We start from the raw sequence: 19432 nt of genomic DNA, 5'->3' as shown, positions 1-19432 counted from the left end.
AAAGATTTTTTTCCCTTTAGTGTCGCACAGAACAGCAAGTCAGCAATTATATTAGCTCATCCAGTCATAGGAAAATAAAACTTTTATTTATTTGCCGGACTCAATTTAAACATGCCTAAACATTACCCTTTTTCTTAAGGTGTCCATTAACGATCCAATTTCCCCCCCCAGTGGAGGGTAAAACCTATAAGCAATTCAATTAGACCAAAAGAATTGTTCCAAAATTTGATAGATGGAAGGACAATTAGAATGATTGTCCAGCAGCATTGTCAGCACCCAATCTGATCGATCATATGGTCGATCAGCCTAAAGATTGTACCATTCATGGGCACTTTTAGGATTTATGGGTCATGCCTTCCTAGTTATTTCAGTGTTCATTTTTTGAAAAAAGGTTATGGTCTGTGATGACTGTGAAGGACCTACTGTACAGATACGATTGCAGCATTTGTAGGGCTCACACAATCACTAAACACGCTTTTTATGGTGGAGTATGCATCCTCTCTGGGAAGTAGTTTCTTACTCAGGCATAGGATAGTGTGTTTATCTCCCTTCTTGTCTACCTGGCTTAGGACAGGTCATAAACCTGTAGTCTGAGGCAGCAGTTTGCACACTGAACCAATGACTGAAGTCTGGGCTAGGAGGACTGGAACATTGGCCAGCACCTCCTGGTAGGCATTTGCACACTCTGTGGTCTAATTGAATACCTTGGGGTGCTTTTTGCTTGTTACATCAGTCAGAGGTTTACCAAGGGCACCAGAATCTGCTTTTCTGTGATAGGCCAAAGCCATGCCATAATGGCTTCAACCTTACTTGTTTCAGGTCTCAGGACAGCCAGGATACTGCACCTCTGTCATGCCAACTTGACACTTAGGCTAGATTTACATGTACAATTTGTGCAGTTCCATTCCTGTCCTGTAAGTTTTCATAAGTTTGCATCAGTTTTCTGTACAGTTCCGGTCTTGTCCGTCAAAAACTGATATGAAACTGATACGAACTGATGAAAACTGACAGGACAGGACTGGAACAGAACTGTACACATTGCATGTGTGAGCCCAGCCTTAGGTAATGGGCACATGTTGCTATGGTAACACGCATAATGTTACCATAACATTGCAACATTACCATAGCAAAGGGCACGTTATCCTGGTAAAGCACGTGACGCGGTCAAATTAATGTATGCTGCCTGCGCGTGGCAAATTTATAGACCATTCATGCATCATGTCACATTTCACTTAAAATGTGCTTTAAGTCATGTTATATGCACAAAATACATGACCATTTTGGCTAATTATCAGATACTCCTGGATCACAGTTGTTTTGGTTTACAGTATGTGTAGTGATATTCCTGTATGATCTTATTCATCTGATGGCCTTAAAAAGATTTTAAGTTCTTTGAATTAGATTTAGTTTTACATTTTTTTTTATTTAAAAAAGACTTTGAATTGGATTGGTGTCTATTTTATTTTATTTTTTTTATAATAAGGCAATCTGCAATATCTACTGAACACAAGTCAGTTTTTGAATTGCATTGAGTAGTCTTGACTTTTTTTAAATTTCATTGAACATGCTGCAAATTCAATCTTTATTTTTAAATGTAATCAAGCAACAATGATATAAAGTATAAAAACAAAACTACCTTGATCGGTCAAGTTCAAATTTCTGTTGATCAAAGAAATACCTGATTGGTTTTTGAGACTTTTTAATCAATTTCTGTTTGATCAAATTTAGGTGCATGCACACTAACGCTTCCTTCAGTGTGCTTTTCTCCTTTTGGAACGTCCTTCGCTTCGGAATCAACAAAATATTGATTGCTGTGTGTGCTACTGTGATCAATTAATTTTCAATAAACCGTGTCAATTTAACTGAAAAGTAATTCAAAATTATCAATCAAATGTAAATCAATTTGTGTATCCCTAGCTTTATGCTGGGTACACACGATGCATTTTTTCGGTCGATTTCCCATTCAATCAATTTTCAATTTGTTTTTCCGCTCGATTTCCCACTTTATTCTCTTATCTTTTCTTATCAATTTCCATTCACATCTTTGAGAAATTGAGTGGTGAAACGATCAAGAGTAATATCGGACATGATGGAATTTATCAATCGAACGCATCTATTGAACGGAAAAACGTAACGTGTGTACCGAGCATTACAGCAACGTGTTAATAACTACCCTACACAATTATTTTCCTTTGTTCCCCTCCACCCTTGGTATATTAGCTTATATATTACATGTATTTTATTTTATGATCTTTTCATTTATTTGATGGTCTGATCAATATTTTTTTTCCCTTCAGCTGAGAAAAGGTCCCCCTGTTCCTCCATTACCGAAGCTTACACCATCAAAAGAACTACAACAAGAGAACATAATTAGCTTCTTTGAGGATAATTTTGCCCCTGAGATCAATGTAACAACCCCATCACAGGTAAGTGATAGATCATGATAACGGTCTGTATCTTGCCATCTACTGTTTAGAATTCAATTCAGTGCTATAAAAAAGGACCATGTTGATTAGACCTTAATCAGATTTGGCTTTATACTGTTCACGGGGAGAGATTCTGTCACCAGATTTCTTCTGCTTTTGAAATTTCAGGCTGTGCCAAATCTACATACTAAGAATACTTGTAACTGAATGAATGTTCTTTAAGGTAGCCATACACTGGTCGATTTGCCATTAGATCGACCAGCTGACAGATCCCTATCTGATCGAATCTGATCAGAGAGGGATCGTATGGCTGCCTTTACTGCAAACAGATTGTGAATCGATTTCAGCCTGAAACCGATCACAATCTGTGGAGCCGCCGCTGCATACATTACCTGAAGCTGGCTCCGGGTCCTCTTCTCCGCGCTGCACCCCGCACCGCATCCCAGCGTACACTGTGTCACTCCGTTACCAGGAAGTTCAAATAGAGCGCCCTCTATTTGAACTTCCTGGTCACTGGAGTGACACAGGAAGTTAATGTACGCTGGGATAGAAGCAAGAGCGGTGCAGCGCAGATAAGATGCGGAGAAGACGCGGAGAAGATGCCCGGGAGCCAGCGTCAGGTAATGTATAATTGTATCGGATCGGCCGCCGCTAGCGACGCACTCCCTACCCGCGGGCGATCGACGGAAGTAACCCGCACGGCGCGATCGACGGACCGATCCGATTTCGGGAGGAAATCGGATCGGCGGGTGCGTTTAGCGCGAACGATTGGCAGCAGATTCGATCCCAGTGATTGAATCTGCTGTCGAATCGGCGGCAAATCGGACCAGTGTATGGCCAGCTTTAGTCTATTGAGCATTGTCAACAACACAAAAAAAAAGTCTGGAGGCTATTACTAGTAAAAAGCACTTATTTTCACAATAACACGTCACAGTAGTTTCTGTGAACTAAACTATTCTACTTTATGTAAAAAACAATTAATCAATAATCTGTAAGAACATCAATTTGGATGAGCCACGCGTGTTCGTTTCTCATACCCTAAATAGCATTAACAGTTAGCTTTTACTTTAATGTAAACCTGAAGAAAAAAACAAAAAAAAATATATTGTAACAATAGTCTGTAAGGCCTGGCAGATCTCTCACCTTCCTTCAGCCTTTATACCCCAATTACCATGCTCTTTAACTAAATGACAAGCCCCCACATGAACGGGAAACAAGTACGCCTACCCAACTGCAGTTACCCCACAGGACTTCAGAGTGCAAGGTATAGAGGCTGAGGCAAGACTACTATCAGAACCCACTAGCATTATTGGGCATTATCAGGAAGTAGTGCAGGAGGCACTTGTGGAGGAGACAACACAGTTCACAGTAGGAATAGTAGACTAGAGACAGGGAGGAAGATTGTCCAGAGTGACCACAGCTCTGAGCTTCCGATAACCGCCACAATAAATAAACCCAGGAAAGTTGCTCAGAGTGACTGCAGCTCAGAGCTTCTGGTGTCCGCCACAATGAATAAGACCTGGTGCACACCGAGCGGTTTTTGAAGCGTTCCGCCAAGCGCTTCCGCCTGTGAAAACGCTTGGCTAATATATTTTAATGGGATGGTGCACACCAGCAGTTTGAGGTTTTTAGCAAACTGCAAACGTGGGGCCTGCAGCACTTTTGCGGTTTGCAGATGCGTTTCTGCCTCAATGTAAAGTATAGGAAAAGCTCAAACTGCTCTGAAAAATGCTACATCAGAGCTGTTTTCCAGGCATTTTTGTTACATTAGCTGTTCAGTAACAACTTCACTGTAACAATATTTGTAATCTGCTACACAGAAACGCTCCAAAAAACACTAGGCATGTTTATAAAACCTCTCTAAACATGCCTAGAATCGCTCTGATAATTTGCTTCAAAAACCTCTAGCGTTTTGCAGATCTGCTAGCGGTTTTGGTGTGCACTGGGCCCAGGGTCGGATTTGTACTTTCTAGCGCCCTAGGACGGCTGTCACCAACCCCCCCCCCCCCCTCCCATTCTGTTTAACTCTAACTAGTGATCACTGGCGTGAATAAGCTCCCCTCTTTTTTGCTGCTTTGCCCCCCTATACAACAAAGAAGCAGTGCATGCTCTTACCACTCCATGTAATTTTGCACTCCAGCCTGGATGCACAGTAGCCGATAGTGTTCTAGGCTTGCATAATTCAGAAATGACGCTCATATATGAGCAGCACTTCTCAAGTATGCATACCGATAACAATTCCCAGCTTCGGCATACAGGAGTGCGTATAAGAAGCCTGAGAGGTTAGAGTATGCACTGCTTCTTTGTCCTTTGTGCGACTAGCTGCAGTCAGAGCCACAAACAAGGGGCAGTGCAGCGCAAAGAAGAGAGAACAGGTAAGTAGAAGGATGTCGTGTAATGCTAGGTACAAACAATGCAATTCTGACAGATTTACTGTCAGATCGATTATTTTCAACATGTCTGATCTGATTTCCGATCAATTTTTCAATTGATTTTCCATTCATTTCTATGAAAAAATAATTCAGAAAATCATGTTGGAAATAGTCGATCTGACAGTAAATCTGTCAGAAAATTGCATCATGTGTACCTAGCATAAGCTGAGGTGTACTTTACACAGTGACAATTTAGCGCTTAGGGCAAGTTAAGACAGATCTTAAAATCAGTCAGCAGGAAGTTTTTAAGTTTTGTAATAGAATGATAAAATGTATTTGCTAACCAAAAGAAAACAGTGAGCCTTTGGCTAATGAACCATCTTCAGACTTCTTGTTAAATCTGAGTTTATTTAACTTTTAAGAAACATATAAAATAATGAAATACAGTTACATGTATAATGACTCGAAATGGAGTAATTGCATTTTACAACAAGAATGAAAAGTTCCAATATGTGCAAAAATTACAAATATAATGTCTCGTGCATGTAGAAGTTATAGTTTACAACATAAATGAAAGATTCCATAATGTGTAGTTATTATATATGAGAATTAGTAACTAAAAGGTCTGAGTGACCACTTTAAGAAGATAGTGGGGGGGGGGGGAGAAGGAGGAGGAGAAGGGTGGAGAGGGCTAAGGGAGTAGGAAGGTGACGTAAGGAGGCCTCAGACCCAACAGTACGACATCCTCACTACTGGGGGGGGGGGGGATTGGGAAAGGGAGGGGTGGAAGAGTTAGGGCAGGCAGGGGGAGAAAGGGAGGGAAAGAGGGGGGTATTGAGGTGGGGAGGAGAGGGGAGAGGAAAGAAGTAAAGATAAAGATAAGATTAGAGGAGAAAGGGGGATCCTAAACAATGCATACACGTTATGATATGGAGTGAAAGTCGATAACATCACCAGAAATGACTGATTTACAGTAGATAACCAAAACATAATAAACATTATTAAAACAACTGGAAAAGGTAACAATGAAGAAAGGAACATGGAGGTACTTCAACACTTGGAGTAGGTTGGGATTTGAGGTCTGAGGGCCACCAAATTTAATGTAAACTTGAAAGAACTGGACTATATAGCTACATGAGGGGACCACTATCAAAATAAAAATATGATATTGTGCAAAATAATGTATATGTATAGAGATACAAAAAAAGTGCAAATAATGAAATATAATATAGAAGCTGTGTTCCCGCCCCAGAGGCAGCTCAATAAATCAGGTGTTACTGAATTGTATTGGTAGGTTAGCTATGATTATAGCCTGAGAGACTAGGATACCTCTAAGGGAAGACAACACTTCTGAAAGAATCAGAGGATTTGTGAGCTATCCAAAGTGACCATGTAGATAGAAATGATTGGGCTGAGCCCAGGTCAGATGAGATTAGATCCTCCATATACATGATATTGTCAACTATTTCAACACAGGAGATCAAAGATGGAGGGGAAGAATTCTTCCACTCTCTGGCGATTACTGTTTTAGCTGCAGTGAGTAGATGTCGGAATAAACCTTTTTTAAGAGAACTCATATGGCCTGGGATCATGGAAAAAAGAGCAATTTCTCGAGACGGTGGAACAGGTTTCCCACAGATATCACTATAGAACTTGAAGACTGAATCCCAGAAGGGGGTAAGTAAGGGGCAACACCACCAGATATAGAGCTGAGAACCAATTTCTGAATGGCAGCATCAGCAAACATCAGACACAGTCGGAAAGATCTTTGCAGATTCTGGAGGCATCTGTACCAATTAGAAAGTAGCTTAAAATTTCTCTCTTGGAAGCGTGATGAAGCTGAAGAAACGTGTGAGTTTGAATGCCTTAGGCCATTGGTCAGGGGTAAAGGTCCTTCCTAATAGATTTTCCCAGTATTTACAATATGTAGGTAAATCCTCAGAACTCTCTTCCCTCAGCAGCCCGTATAAGAAAGATACAGTATGGGTAGGTTTAGTTTGTGTTGTGCAAAAGGAGGTGAGATCTCTGGTAAAGGTAGATGTATCACCTAGATTCTTCCAAAAGGAGGTAAATTGTCTCCAAGTTAACCAGTCTTTACCTAGGGATAAACCTTCCTCACAGATAGAAAAGCCCACCGAAGAGGAGGATGTAATATGACGTTGCTGAGGCGAAGAATTTCTAGAGAGGGATAGGAAGGAGGTGCTCCTGAGTCCTGGAGGGAATGCTGGATTGTCAAAGATTGGTGTCAAAGGACTGGGGGTTGATGACAATTTGAACTTAGATCTGATTTTCTTCCAGACTGTAAGTACCTGAATGACTAGATATGGTAAATAATAGGAGGAGGGGATGAGGTCGAGTGATATCCAAGGGAGAGCCTTTAGTGATAAGGGAGAAAGGGATACCTCAAAACTTGATTCTCGAGTTTCTTTGTCCACATACATCCAGTCAGTGATGCGTGACAAAATAGCAGATTTATGGTAGAGGCTTAGGTCGGGAAGACCCAGGCCCCCTCTGTCCTTGTGGCAAATTAATGTGGAATATGAGAGTCTGGGTTGTCTAGAACCCCTAATAAAACGAATTAACATAGATTTTAAAGATTTCCAATAGGAAGGTGGTATTTGGATTGGAATTGTTTGGAACAGATATAGGAATTTAGGTAAAGTATCCATTTTTAATATATTAATTTTGCCAAACCAGGACAGAGGGAGACTAGACCACTCCTGTAAGTCTTTCTTGGTTTTCCTTGGATGGTTAGATAGTTAAGTGAGTAGAGTAGGGAAAGATCTGCAGGTACTTGTATACCTAGGTAGGATATAGATGTGGGTCGCCATTGAAAAGAGAAGGAAGATCTTATTGTTGACATGATCTGTTTAGGAATAGAGATTTTGAGACCTTCTGATTTGGAAACGTTGACTTTGTAGTTGCTGACCTCTCCATATAAAGAACATTCAGCTAGTATGTTAGGGAGAGAAATTTGGGGGTTAGTGACATATAAAAGGAGATTATCAGCATATAGGGCCCATTTATGGGTCATATTATTAATTGTAATGCCATGTATTGAGGGGTTTGTACGAAGGGCAATAGCGAAGTGTTCCATCACAATGGCATAAAGGAGTGGGGAAAGGGGGCAGTCCTGTCGGGTTCCATTGGAGATTAGGAAAGAGTCAGATAGACAACTATTTATTCTATGTGGGCAGAGGGAGGTGTATATAAAGCCATTATTCTATTCACAAAGAGGGGACCCAGGCCTACTTGTTGGAGAGAAGCCTTTAGGAAGGGCCACTCCACTCTGTCAAAGGCTTTTTCGGCATCTAATGAAAGTAGACAGAGTGGGATGGCCCATCTCTTCTCAGAGTCAATGAGATTAATTGTTCTAGTAGTATTGAGTCGAGCTTCCCTGACAGGGATAAACCCTACTGGATCTCCATTAACTAAGGAAGGAAGTAGAGGCTGTAATCTTTGGGATAATATTTTGGCGTATTATTTAAATCAAGATTAATAAGAGATATGGGCCTGTAACTGCCACATTGAGTGGAATCCTTCCCCTTCTTGTGGATGAGAGAAATGTGAGCTTCCAGAGCTTGGTTGGGGAAGGGAGAGGTAGGGGATATTGCATTGTATGTTTTAGTCAAAAAGGGTACTAATTGTGTAGTGAAGGTTTTAAAGAATCTATCTGAGTAACCGTCTAGGCCCGGGCATTTGCCAGATGTTAGGTTTTTAATGGATGTCAGTAGTTCAGTTTCAGTAAAGGACTCAAGAGTTTGTGTTTCTTCCTTAGATATAACCGGTAAAAGGGTGTCTTGAACATATTTATTTATACGAGTTAGGAGATGTTCTGTGGTAGAGGGGTTATTATTCTTCTTGATATTATACAGTCTGGAATAAAATCTGACAAATTCCTGAGAGATATCAGATATGCGAGAGGACTGACGTCCATTATGTTGAGTAATGGAATGTATATGAGTTCTATTAATTCTTGGATGCATTTGCCTCGCTAGGAGCCTCCGACATTTACTATCATATTGATAGTATGTTTTCCTAATCTTGTCTCTGTAGATCAAGCATTTCTGGTCTATGAGATGTAGTAGTTCTTGTCTGTTTTTGGAGAGCTCAGAGAAGATTTGTGGAGAAGGCTTAGATTTGTGAGAGGCTTTCAGGGAGGCAATCTGAGTTAGGAGTTTATTAATGGTATGGGATCTCTCTTTCTTTAGACAAGAGCCATGTTTAATGAAAATGCCCCTAAGTACGCATTTCAATGTTTCCCATTGTATGGGGAGAGAAGTTTTGTCATCAGAATGGAATCCGAAGAACTCATCAATGGCTCTAGATATCTCGGATTTACATAGAGGATCCTTTAATACCGTATTTGTCGCCGTATAAGACGCACTTTTTCTCCCCCAAAAATGGGGAGAAAAAGTCCCTGCATCTTATACGGCAAAGGCAGGGAATCCCCAACTTAATAACGCCCGCTGATACGGACCGCGACCCGCCGCTTTGTTGGGGATTCCCTGCCTTTCTGTTCCTGCCTTTCTGTGCCCGCCTGCGTCTCCTGGCCCCCCGGATGCAGTGTTAATAGCGGCGGCAACTTACCTTTGGCAGGCTCCTGCGCTGATCCTAGATCATTGCGCTGCCCCCCGCTAGCCTCCTCTGCCTCCCCCCTGTGTATTTGGCCCCCCCGGGTGAAGGTATAAAGTATTGGCAGCTTACCTCCGCAGTGCGCCCGCGATGACTGCAGACGTCCGTCTTCCAGGCACTTCTCGCTCTAGTGGCCGGCTTGAACTGATGACGCGCAGTTCAAGCCGGCCACTAGAGCGAGAAGTGCCTGGAAGACGGACGTCTGCAGTCATCGCGGGCGCACTGCGGAGGTAAGCTGCCGATACTTTATTCCTTCACCCGGGGGGCCAAATACACAGGGGGGAGGCAGAGGAGGCTAGCGGGGGGCAGCGCAATGATCTAGGATCAGCGCAGGAGCCTGCCAAAGGTAAGTTGCTGCTGCTATTAACACTCCAATCCGGAGGGCAGGAGACTCGGGCAGGTGGGAGGGAGGAAGGCAGGGGGGCAAATGAGGGCACATGGGGGCACAGAAAAACACATGAGGGGGCACAGGAGCACACATGGGGGCACATCAGGACACATGGGGGGGGGGGCACAGGAGCACACATGGGGGGCACATGAGGACACATGGGGGGCACATGAGGACACATGGGGGACACAGGAGGACACATGGGGGGCACAGAAGGACACATGGGGGCACATGAGGACACACAGGAGAACCCGTGGGGGGCACAGAAGGGCACATAAGGACACATGGGGGGCACAGAAGGACACATGGGGGCACATGAGGACACACAGGAGAACCCATGGGGGCACAGAAGGGCACATGAGGACACAGGAGGACACATGGGGGGGCACAGGAGGACACATGGGGGGCACATGAGGACACAGGAGGACACATGGGGGGCACAGAAGGACACATGGGGGACACAGGAGGACACATGGGGGGCACAGGAGGACACATGGGAGGCACAGAAGGACACATGGGGGCACATGAGGACACACAGGAGAACCCATGGGGGCACAGAAGGGCACATGAGGACACAGGAGGACACATGGGGGGCACAGGAGGACACATGGGGGGCACATGAGGACACAGGAGGACACATGGGGGGCACAGAAGGACACATGGGGGGCACAGGAGGACACATGGGGGGCACAGGAGGACACATGGGAGGCACAGAAGGACACATGGGGCACATGAGGACACACAGAAGGACATGTACAAGACGCTCCTGGAATATGGACGCACCAGGTTTAGTATTTTCTTTTTCCCTGATTTTTGCCCTCTAAACCTGGGTGCGTCTTATATTCCGGAGCGTCTTATACGGCGCGAAATATGGTAGATTGTCGTTTAGTCTCCAGGTCCAACCTGGCTTAGGAGCATTAGGTAGTTTACATGAGAATGTTACTGGTGCATGATCTGAGCCAAAGATGAGATCAATGGAAGCCTCTGGGGACAGGTCAAGAAATTTCTGGGAGACTAATAGGTAATTTATTCTGGAATAGGATGTTCTGGGAAAGGAATAATGACTGTAGTCTTTGGAGGTGGGATGAAGTAGACGCCAAATGTCAAAAAGATGTAAACGGCGCATTTGTTTTTTGAGGGCAAATAGGGCTGCCTAGGAAAGAGAGGACTTACCCGAGGAAGTATCTACAGCTGGATCAAAAGGGGTGTTGAGATCTCCTCCTAATATTATAGGTCCTGTAGCAAATTTCTCCAATCGCCTGAGAAGAGATATAATGTAAGGAATTTGACCTTGGTTAGGAGCATAGCAATTACATATGGTAAAGAGTTGGTTATGTATTGATATTTTAAGAAGAATACCTCTACCCTTGGGGTCAATGTCTTTCTCTAAAATTTGGACGGGGAGAGATTTATGGAAACCGATCGATACTCCCTTAGTTTTGGATTCAGGGTTGGTAGAGTGAATCCAGTTCTGATAGTATCTATCTCTGGTCTCCGGGGTTGAAGAGTATTTAAAGAGCGTTTCTTGTAATAATACGACTTGGGCCTTTAGTTTATGTAGGCGATAAAATGTCTTAGAACGTTTAGAGGGGACGTTGAGGCCCTAGACATTAAAAGAGCAGAATCTAAGTTTCTCCATTGTATGGAGAGTAGGATAGGAGTATGAGTGAGTAAAGGGGTGATGTTAATGGTAAGCTAGAGGGGTTAGGATCCATAATGTAGGGGGGTTGGTAAGAAACCGTGTGGTTCATGGGGCAACTGTGAAGACACAGTATGCACCATAGTGATAAGGAGGGGGAAGTGTAAGCCATGAACGAGAGGGGCTCCGGAACTCTCCCCATAATTGTGAGAGTACATAATGAGGAGGTGTACAGGAGACCAAGTCCTAATTTAAAATGACACTATCAGTATATAGGATAACGTAACGAAGAAAAAGAACAGAATAACATTAACAATGTCAGAATCATTATCATGACCTAGTTTATAACATGATCATGATAAGTTCTGAGTTTCATGTATAGACAAATATAGGCATATTGAAACCTGAGTTGCAAAAAATAGAAGGTATGTCAAAACCAGCATATTACAGATTGTAAAAGGGTAGAGTAGGCATTGCTACATAAGGCAGTGTAGAAACAGTGAGATGAATGGGGATATAACCACTGTTTTAAGGTTGATGCTCAGGTGTCTGTAGCTTCTGGGGCATGGGTTTTCTTCCTGTTGTTGTTACGGCAGCGTTTGGGAGAAACCTCAGTCCATGCTTCTTTCGGTAGAGAAATAGGCAAGGGAGGTTGAAAGGGCCAGTCTTGAATTTTCACTTGAGCGAGTTCAAATGTTCCTAATAAACGAGGAAATCCCCTAGAGTGCGAAAAACAGAGGAAGAGCCATCTTTGGAAGCTATTAGATGAAAAGGATATCCCCATTTGTATCGAATGTCTTTTTCTTTCTAAAGTGTAAGAAGAGGTTTAAGGGATCTTCGTAGAGCAAGTGTGCGTCTGGAAAGATCAGGATGGAGAGTGATTTGAGCTTCATTAAACATGATAGCATCTTGGTTGCGTGCAGCAAGCATAATTTCTTCTTTGATTTTGTAGAAGTGAACGCTGCATATGATATCTCGGGGCGCGCTGGGTCAGAGTTCACTGGGCCTAGTGCTCTATAGGCCCTGTCTAGTTCAATTGGAGTGTCAGATTGGAGCAATTGTTGAAAGATTTTCTGAGCAACTGCATCGCATTCTTTAGAGTCAACAGATTCTGGGACACCTCTGATGCGAATATTGTTTCACCTATTTCTGTTCTCAATGTCATCAGTTTGCATGATGTGTTCTTGGGATTGTAGTGCTTGAGAATTAATAGCAGATTGGTGAGATTCCAACTGTGATTTCATTTTATCGATAGTTTCTTCTAAAGTCATTACCTGGTTACCAACTTGTGAGATGTCGCACTTTAACGACTTAACGACCGCCCCACGCCAATCGATCAGCAGCAGCGCTGTACTGGGGACAGCCGTGTGAAGCCTATCACAGCCGATCGCTGTGATAGGCAGACGGGGGGAGGGAGGGTAATGTGCATATGAAAAAAAAAATATAAAAAATGACACAGAAAATGTTTGTTTATAAACAAGCAAACAAACCTGGGGGTGATCAGACCCCACCAACAGAGAGCTCTGCTGGTGGGGGGAAAAGGGGGGGGGGATCACTTGTGTGCTGTGTTGTGCGGCCCTGCAGCTTGGCCTTAAAGCTGCAGTGGCCATTTTCATAATAAAAGGCCTGGTCTTTAGTGGGGTTAATCACTATGGTCCTCAAGTGGTTAACGAGAGTATTTCGGATTTATATGTATTCACCAGCCGGGTTATATACTTTTCCATATCTTTAGTAGTAGGGATGGATCTTAGATATTCTTTAATGTCTCTTATTTCAGATAAATGATGAGGAGAGGGTGATCGAGAGTCATTCCGGTAATGATGGGACTTGTTAGACCGGGAAGACCGTTTCAGAAGGGATGGAGAGCGGGCCAGAGATGAGCTGGGAGAATGGAGTGAGTTTAAGCGGCATCGGGCCTTAGGAGTAGTACCTGGATGTTTGTCAGTGTTTCTGCTCTGCGTGTCCTCACCTCGGTGTCTGCTGCTGTCCTAGTGGTGTGATCGAGGCTTCCCGGTTGTAGAGGGATTGGCAGAGGTCTTCTTGACTGGAGAGCGGCGGTCTCCATGCGGCCTAGTGTCTTGGTCACTGTTGCGCCGGACGGAAGTGGAGGCCTTGCAGGTAGAGGATGCGGCCTGAGCGGTGGAGAAGTATGACCTGCGAGAGAGGACGGCGCGGGACATTACCGCTGCAGGGGGCTGATAGAAGCCCCAGGTAAGTGTCAGCTTGTTTTACTTTTTAAGCTACACAGAACCCCTTTAACCACTTGAGGACCTAGGGCTTTCTACCCCTTAAGGACCGGCCACTTTTTTTCCATTCAGACCACTGCAGCTTTCACGGTTTATTGCTCGCTCATACAACCTACCACCTAAATGAATTTTGGCTCCTTTTCTTGTCACTAATAAAGCTTTCTTTTGGTGCTATTTGATTGCTCCTGTGATTTTTACTTTTTATTATATTCATTAAAAAAGACATGAATTTTGGCAAAAAAAATGATTTTTTTAACTTTCTGTGCTGACATTTTTCAAATAAAGTAAAATTTCTGTATACATGCAGCGCGAAAAATGTGGACAAACATGTTTTTGATTAAAAAAAAAACCATTCAGTGTATATTTATTGGTTTGGGTAAAAGTTATAGCGTTTACAAACTATGGTGCAAAAAGTGAATTTTCTCATTTTCAAGCATCTATGACTTTTCTGACCCCCTGTCATGTTTCATGAGGGGCTAGAATTCCAGGATAGTATAAATACCCCCCAAATTACCCCATTTTGGAAAGAAGACATCCCAAAGTATTCACTGAGAGGCATAGTGAGTTCATAGAAGATATTATTTTTTGTCACAAGTAAGCGGAAAATGACACTTTGTGAGAAAAAAAAAAAAAAAAAGTTTCCATTTCTTCTAACTTGCGACAAAAAAAAATGAAATCTGCCACGGACTCACCATGCCCCTCTCTGAATACCTTGAAGGGTCTACTTTCCAAAATGGGGTCATTTGTGGGGTGTGTTTACTGTCCTGACATTTTGGGGGGTGCTAAATTGTAAGCACCCCTGTAAAGCCTAAAGGAGCTCATTGGACTTTGGACCCCTTAGCGCAGTTAGGCTGCAAAAAAGTGCCACACATGTGGTATTGCCGTACTCAGGAGAAGTAGTATAATGTGTTTTGGGGTGTATTTTTACACATACCCATGCTGGGTGGGAGAAATATCTCTGTAAATGACAATTTGTTAATTTTTTTTACACACAATTGTCCATTTACAGAGATCTTTCTCCCACTCAGCATGGGTATGTGTAAAAATACACCACAAAACACATTATACTACTTCTCCTGAGTACGGCGATACTACATGTGTGGCACTTTTTTGCACCCTAACTGCGCTAAAGGGCCCAAAGTCCAATGAGTACCTTTAGGATTTCACAGGTCATTTTGAGAAATTTCGTTTCAAGACTACTCCTCACGGTTTAGGGCCCCTAAAATGCCAGGGCAGTATAGGAACCCCACAAATGACCCCATTTTAGAAAGAAGACACCCAAAGGTATTCCGTTAGGAGTATGGTGAGTTCATAGAAGATTTTATTTTTTGTCAAAAGTTAGCGGAAAATGACACTTTGTGAAAAAACACAATTAAAATCAATTTCCGCTAACTTGTGACAAAAAATAAAATCTTCTATGAACTCGCCATACTACTAACGGAATACCTTGGGGTGTCTTCTTTATAAAATGGGGTCATTTGTGGGGTTCCTATACTGCCCTGGCATTTTAGGGGCCCTAAACCGTGAGGAGTAGTCTTGAAACGAAATTTCTCAAAATGACCTGTGAAATCCTAAAGGTACTCATTGGACTTTGGGCCCTTTAGCGCAGTTAGGGTGCAAAAAAGTGCCACACATGTGGTATCGCCATACTCGGGAGAAGTAGTACAATGTGTTTTGGGGTGTATTTTTACACATACCCATGCTGGGGGGGAGAAATACTTCTGTAAATGGACAATTGTGTGTAAAAAAATCAAAAGATTGTCATTTACAGAAGTATTTCTCCCACCCAGCATGGGTATGTGTAAAAATACACCCCAAAACACATTATACTACTTCTCCCGAGTACGGCGATACCACATGTGTGGCACTTTTTTGCACCCTAACTGCACTAAGGGGCCCAAAGTCCAATGAGTACCTTTAGGATTTCACAGGTCATTTTTGTTTCAAGACTACTCCTCACGGTTTAGGGCCCCTAAAATGCCAGGGCAGTATAGGAACCCCACTAATGACCCCATTTTAGAAAGAAGACACCCCAAGGTATTCCGTTAGGAGTATGGTGAGTTCATAGAAGTTTTTCTGATTTTGTCACAAGTTAGCGGAAATTGATTTTAATTGTTTTTTTTCACAAAGTGTCATTTTCCGCTAACTTGTGACAAAAAATAAAATCTTCTATGAACTCACCATACTCCGTACGGAATACCTTTGGGTGTCTTCTTTCTAGAATGGGGTCATTTGTGGGGTTCCTATACTGCCCTGGCATTTTAGGGGCCCTAAACCGTGAGGAGTAGTCTTGAAACCAAATGTCGCAAAATGACCTGCGAAATCCTAAAGGTACTCATTGGACTTTGGGCCCCTTAGCGTACTTAGGGTGTAAAAAAAAGTGCCACACATGTGGTACCGCCGTACTCAGGAGAAGTAGTATAATGCGTTTTGGGGTGTATTTTTACACATACCCATGCTAAGTGGGAGAAAGATCTCTGTAAATGACAATTGTTTGATTTTTTTACACACAATTGTCCATTTACATAGACATTTCTCCCACCCAGCATGGGTATGTGTAAAAATACACCCCAAAACACATTATACTACTTTTCCTGAGTACGGCGGTACCACATGTGTGACACTTTTTTGCAGCCTAGGTGCGCTAAGGGGCCCAACGTCCTATTCACAGGTCATTTTGAGGCATTTGTTTTCTAGACTACTCCTCGCGGTTTAGGGCCCCTAAAATGCAAGGGCAGTATAGGAACCCCACAAGTGACCCCATTTTAGAAAGAAGACACCCCAAGGTATTCCGTTAGGTGTATGGCGAGTTCATAGAAGATTTTATTTTTTGTCACAAGTTAGTGAAAAATGACACTTTGTGAAAAAAAAACAATAAAAATCAATTTCCGCTAACTTTTGACAAAAAATAAAATCTTCTATGAACTCGTCATACACCTAACAGAATACCTTGGGGTGTCTTTTTTTCTAAAATAGGGTCACTTGTGGGGTTCCTATACCGCCCTGGCATTTTACAGGCCCAAAACCGTGAGTAGTCTGGAAACCAAATGTCTCAAAATGACTGTTCAGGGGTATAAGCATCTGCAAATTTTGATGACAGGTGGTCTATGAGGGGGCGAATTTTGTGGAACCGGTCATAAGCAGGGTGGCCTTTTAGATGACAGGTTGTATTGGGTCTGATCTGATGGATAGGAGTGCTAGGGGGGTGACAGGAGGTGATTGATGGGTGTCTCAGGGGGTGGTTAGAGGGGAAAATAGATGCAATCAATGCACTGCGGAGGTGATCGGAAGGGGGTCTGAGGGGAATCTGAGGGTTTGGCCGAGTGATCAGGAGCCCACACGGGGCAAATTGGGGCCTGATCTGATGGGTAGGTGTGCTAGGGGGTGACAGGAGGTGATTGATGGGTGTCTCAAGGTGTGATTAGAGGGGGGAATAGATGCAAGCAATGCACTGGCGAGGTGATCAGGGCTGGGGTCTGAGGGCATTCTGAGGGTGTGGGCGGGTGATTGAGTGCCCTAGGGGCAGATAGGGGTCTAATCTGATAGGTAGCAGTGACAGGGGGTTATTGATGGGTAATTAGTGAGTGTTTAGGGTAGAGAACAGATGTAAACACTGCACTTGGGAGGTGATCGGACGTCGGATCTGCGGGCGATCTATTGGTGTGGGTGGGTGATCAGATTGCCCGCAAGGGGCAGGTTAGGGGCTGATTGATGGGTGGCAGTGACAGCGGGTGATTGATGGGCGGCAGTGACAGGGGGTGATTGATGGGTGGCAGTGACAGGGGGTGATTGATTGGTGATTGTTAGGTGATTGACAGGTAATCAGTGGGTTATTACAGGGGAGAACAGATGTAAATATTGCACTGGCGAATTGATAAGGGGGGGTCTGAGGGCAATCTGAGCGTGTAGGCGGGCGATTGGGTGCCCGCAAGGGGCAGATTAGGGTCTGATCTGATGGGTAACAGTGACAGGTGGTGATAGGGGGTGATTGATGGGTAATTAGTGGGTGTTTAGAGGAGAGAATAGATGGAAACACTGCGCTTGGGTGGTGATCTGATGTCGGATCTGCGGGCGATCTATTGGTGTGGGTGGGTGATCAGTTTGCCCGCAAGGGGCAGGTTAGGGGCTGATTGTTGGGTGGCAGTGACAGGGGGTGATTGATGGGTGATAGGTGATTGGCAGGTGATTGACAGGTGATCAGTGGGTTATTACAGGGAAGGCCAGATGTAATTAATGCACTGGCGAATTTATAAGGGGGGGGGTCTGAGGGCAATCTGAGCGTGTGGGCGGATGATTGGGTGCCTGCAAGGGGCAGATTAGGGTCTGATCTGATAGGTAACAGTGACGGTTGGTGATAGGGGGTGATTGATGGGTGATTGATGGGTAATTAGTGGGTGTTTAGAGAAGATAACAGATGTAAACAATACATTTGGGAATTAATCTGACGGCGGGTTTGCGGGCGATCTAATGGTGTGGGTGGGTGATCAGATTGCCCGCAAGGGGCAGGTTAGGGGCTGATTGATGGGTGGCAGTGACAGGGGGTGACAGGGGGTGATTGATGGGTGATAGGTGATTGGCAGGTGATTGACAGGTGATCAGTGGGTTATTACAGGGAAGAACAGATGTAATTAATGCACTGGTGAATTGATAAGGGGGGGTCAGAGGGCAATCTGAGCGTGTGGGCGGGTGATTGGGTGCCCGCAAGGGGCAGATTAGGGTCTGATCTGATAGGTAAAAGTGACAGGTGGTGATAGGGGGTGATTGATGGGTGATTGATGGGTAATTAGTGGGCGTTTAGAGGAGAGAATAGATGTAAACAATGGATTTGGGAGGTGATCTGATGTCGGATCTGCGGGCGATCTATTGGTGTGGGGGGGTGATCAGATTGCCCGCAAGGGGCAGGTTAGGGGCTGATTGATGGGTGGCAGTGACAGGGGGTGATTGACGGGTGATTGACGGGTGATTGACAGGTGATGGACAAGTGATTGACAGGTGATCAGGGGGAATAGATGCATACAGTACATGGGGGGGGGTCTGGGGGGGGGGTCTGGGGAGAATCTGAGGGGTGGGGGGTGATCAGGAGGGAGCGGGGGGCAGGGGGGGATAAAAAAAAATATAGCGTTGACAGATAGTGACAGGGAGTGATTGATGGGTGATTAGGGGGGTGATTGGGTGCAAACAGGGGTCTGGGGGGTGGGCAGGGGGGGGTCTGATGGGTGCTGTGGGCGATCTGGGGCAGGGGGGGGGGGGAATCAGTGTGCTTGGTGCAGACTAGGGTGGCTGCAGCCTGCCCTGGCTGTCCCTCGGACATTGGGACCACCAGGGCAGGAGGCAGCCTGTATAATACACTTTGTAAACATTACAAAGTGTATTATACACTTTGTATGCGGCGATCGTCGGGTTAACATCCCGCCGGCGCTTCCGTATGGCCGGCAGGATGTTGCGGCGGGTGAGCGGCGCCAGGCGGAGGCGGAGGATCGCGTCACGGATGACGCGATCGCTCCGCCCATGCCCATACAAGGACCGCCGCCAATTGTCAATACGGCGGTCCTTGCGGCGTCCACTTCCCGGCCGCCAATTGTATATACGGCGGTCGGGAAGTGGTTAAGATTCTGCAGACACACTCCACAGATTGATTGACATGAACAGCAGCGTATGAGACTGGACAGGAAGTGACATGCATGATAGGCGGGACCTAAACACAGATTTGTTCACCAGAGACCAAC

At 44.4% G+C, this 19432-nt stretch overlaps 1 protein-coding gene across 5 annotated transcripts in view; it reads left to right on the top strand.

Annotated features, from left to right (window-relative positions):
• The window catches only part of AMPH (amphiphysin), a 1183179-nt gene that overhangs the window by 548330 nt on the left and 615417 nt on the right, over positions 1 to 19432 (top strand). For all 5 annotated transcript variants that reach the window (XM_068236417.1, XM_068236420.1, XM_068236419.1 and 2 more), the window contains one exon: positions 2298 to 2426. In XM_068236417.1, coding sequence (XP_068092518.1) covers positions 2298 to 2426 — 129 coding nt within the window. The remainder of the gene's footprint in view (positions 1 to 2297; positions 2427 to 19432) is intronic.

The sequence above is a fragment of the Hyperolius riggenbachi genome, chromosome 5 (assembly GCF_040937935.1).
Source record: "Hyperolius riggenbachi isolate aHypRig1 chromosome 5, aHypRig1.pri, whole genome shotgun sequence".
Classification (NCBI taxonomy): domain Eukaryota; kingdom Metazoa; phylum Chordata; class Amphibia; order Anura; family Hyperoliidae; genus Hyperolius; species Hyperolius riggenbachi.
The sequence above is the reverse complement of the archived record's forward strand: the minus strand, read 5'-3'. Positions and strand labels throughout refer to the sequence as shown.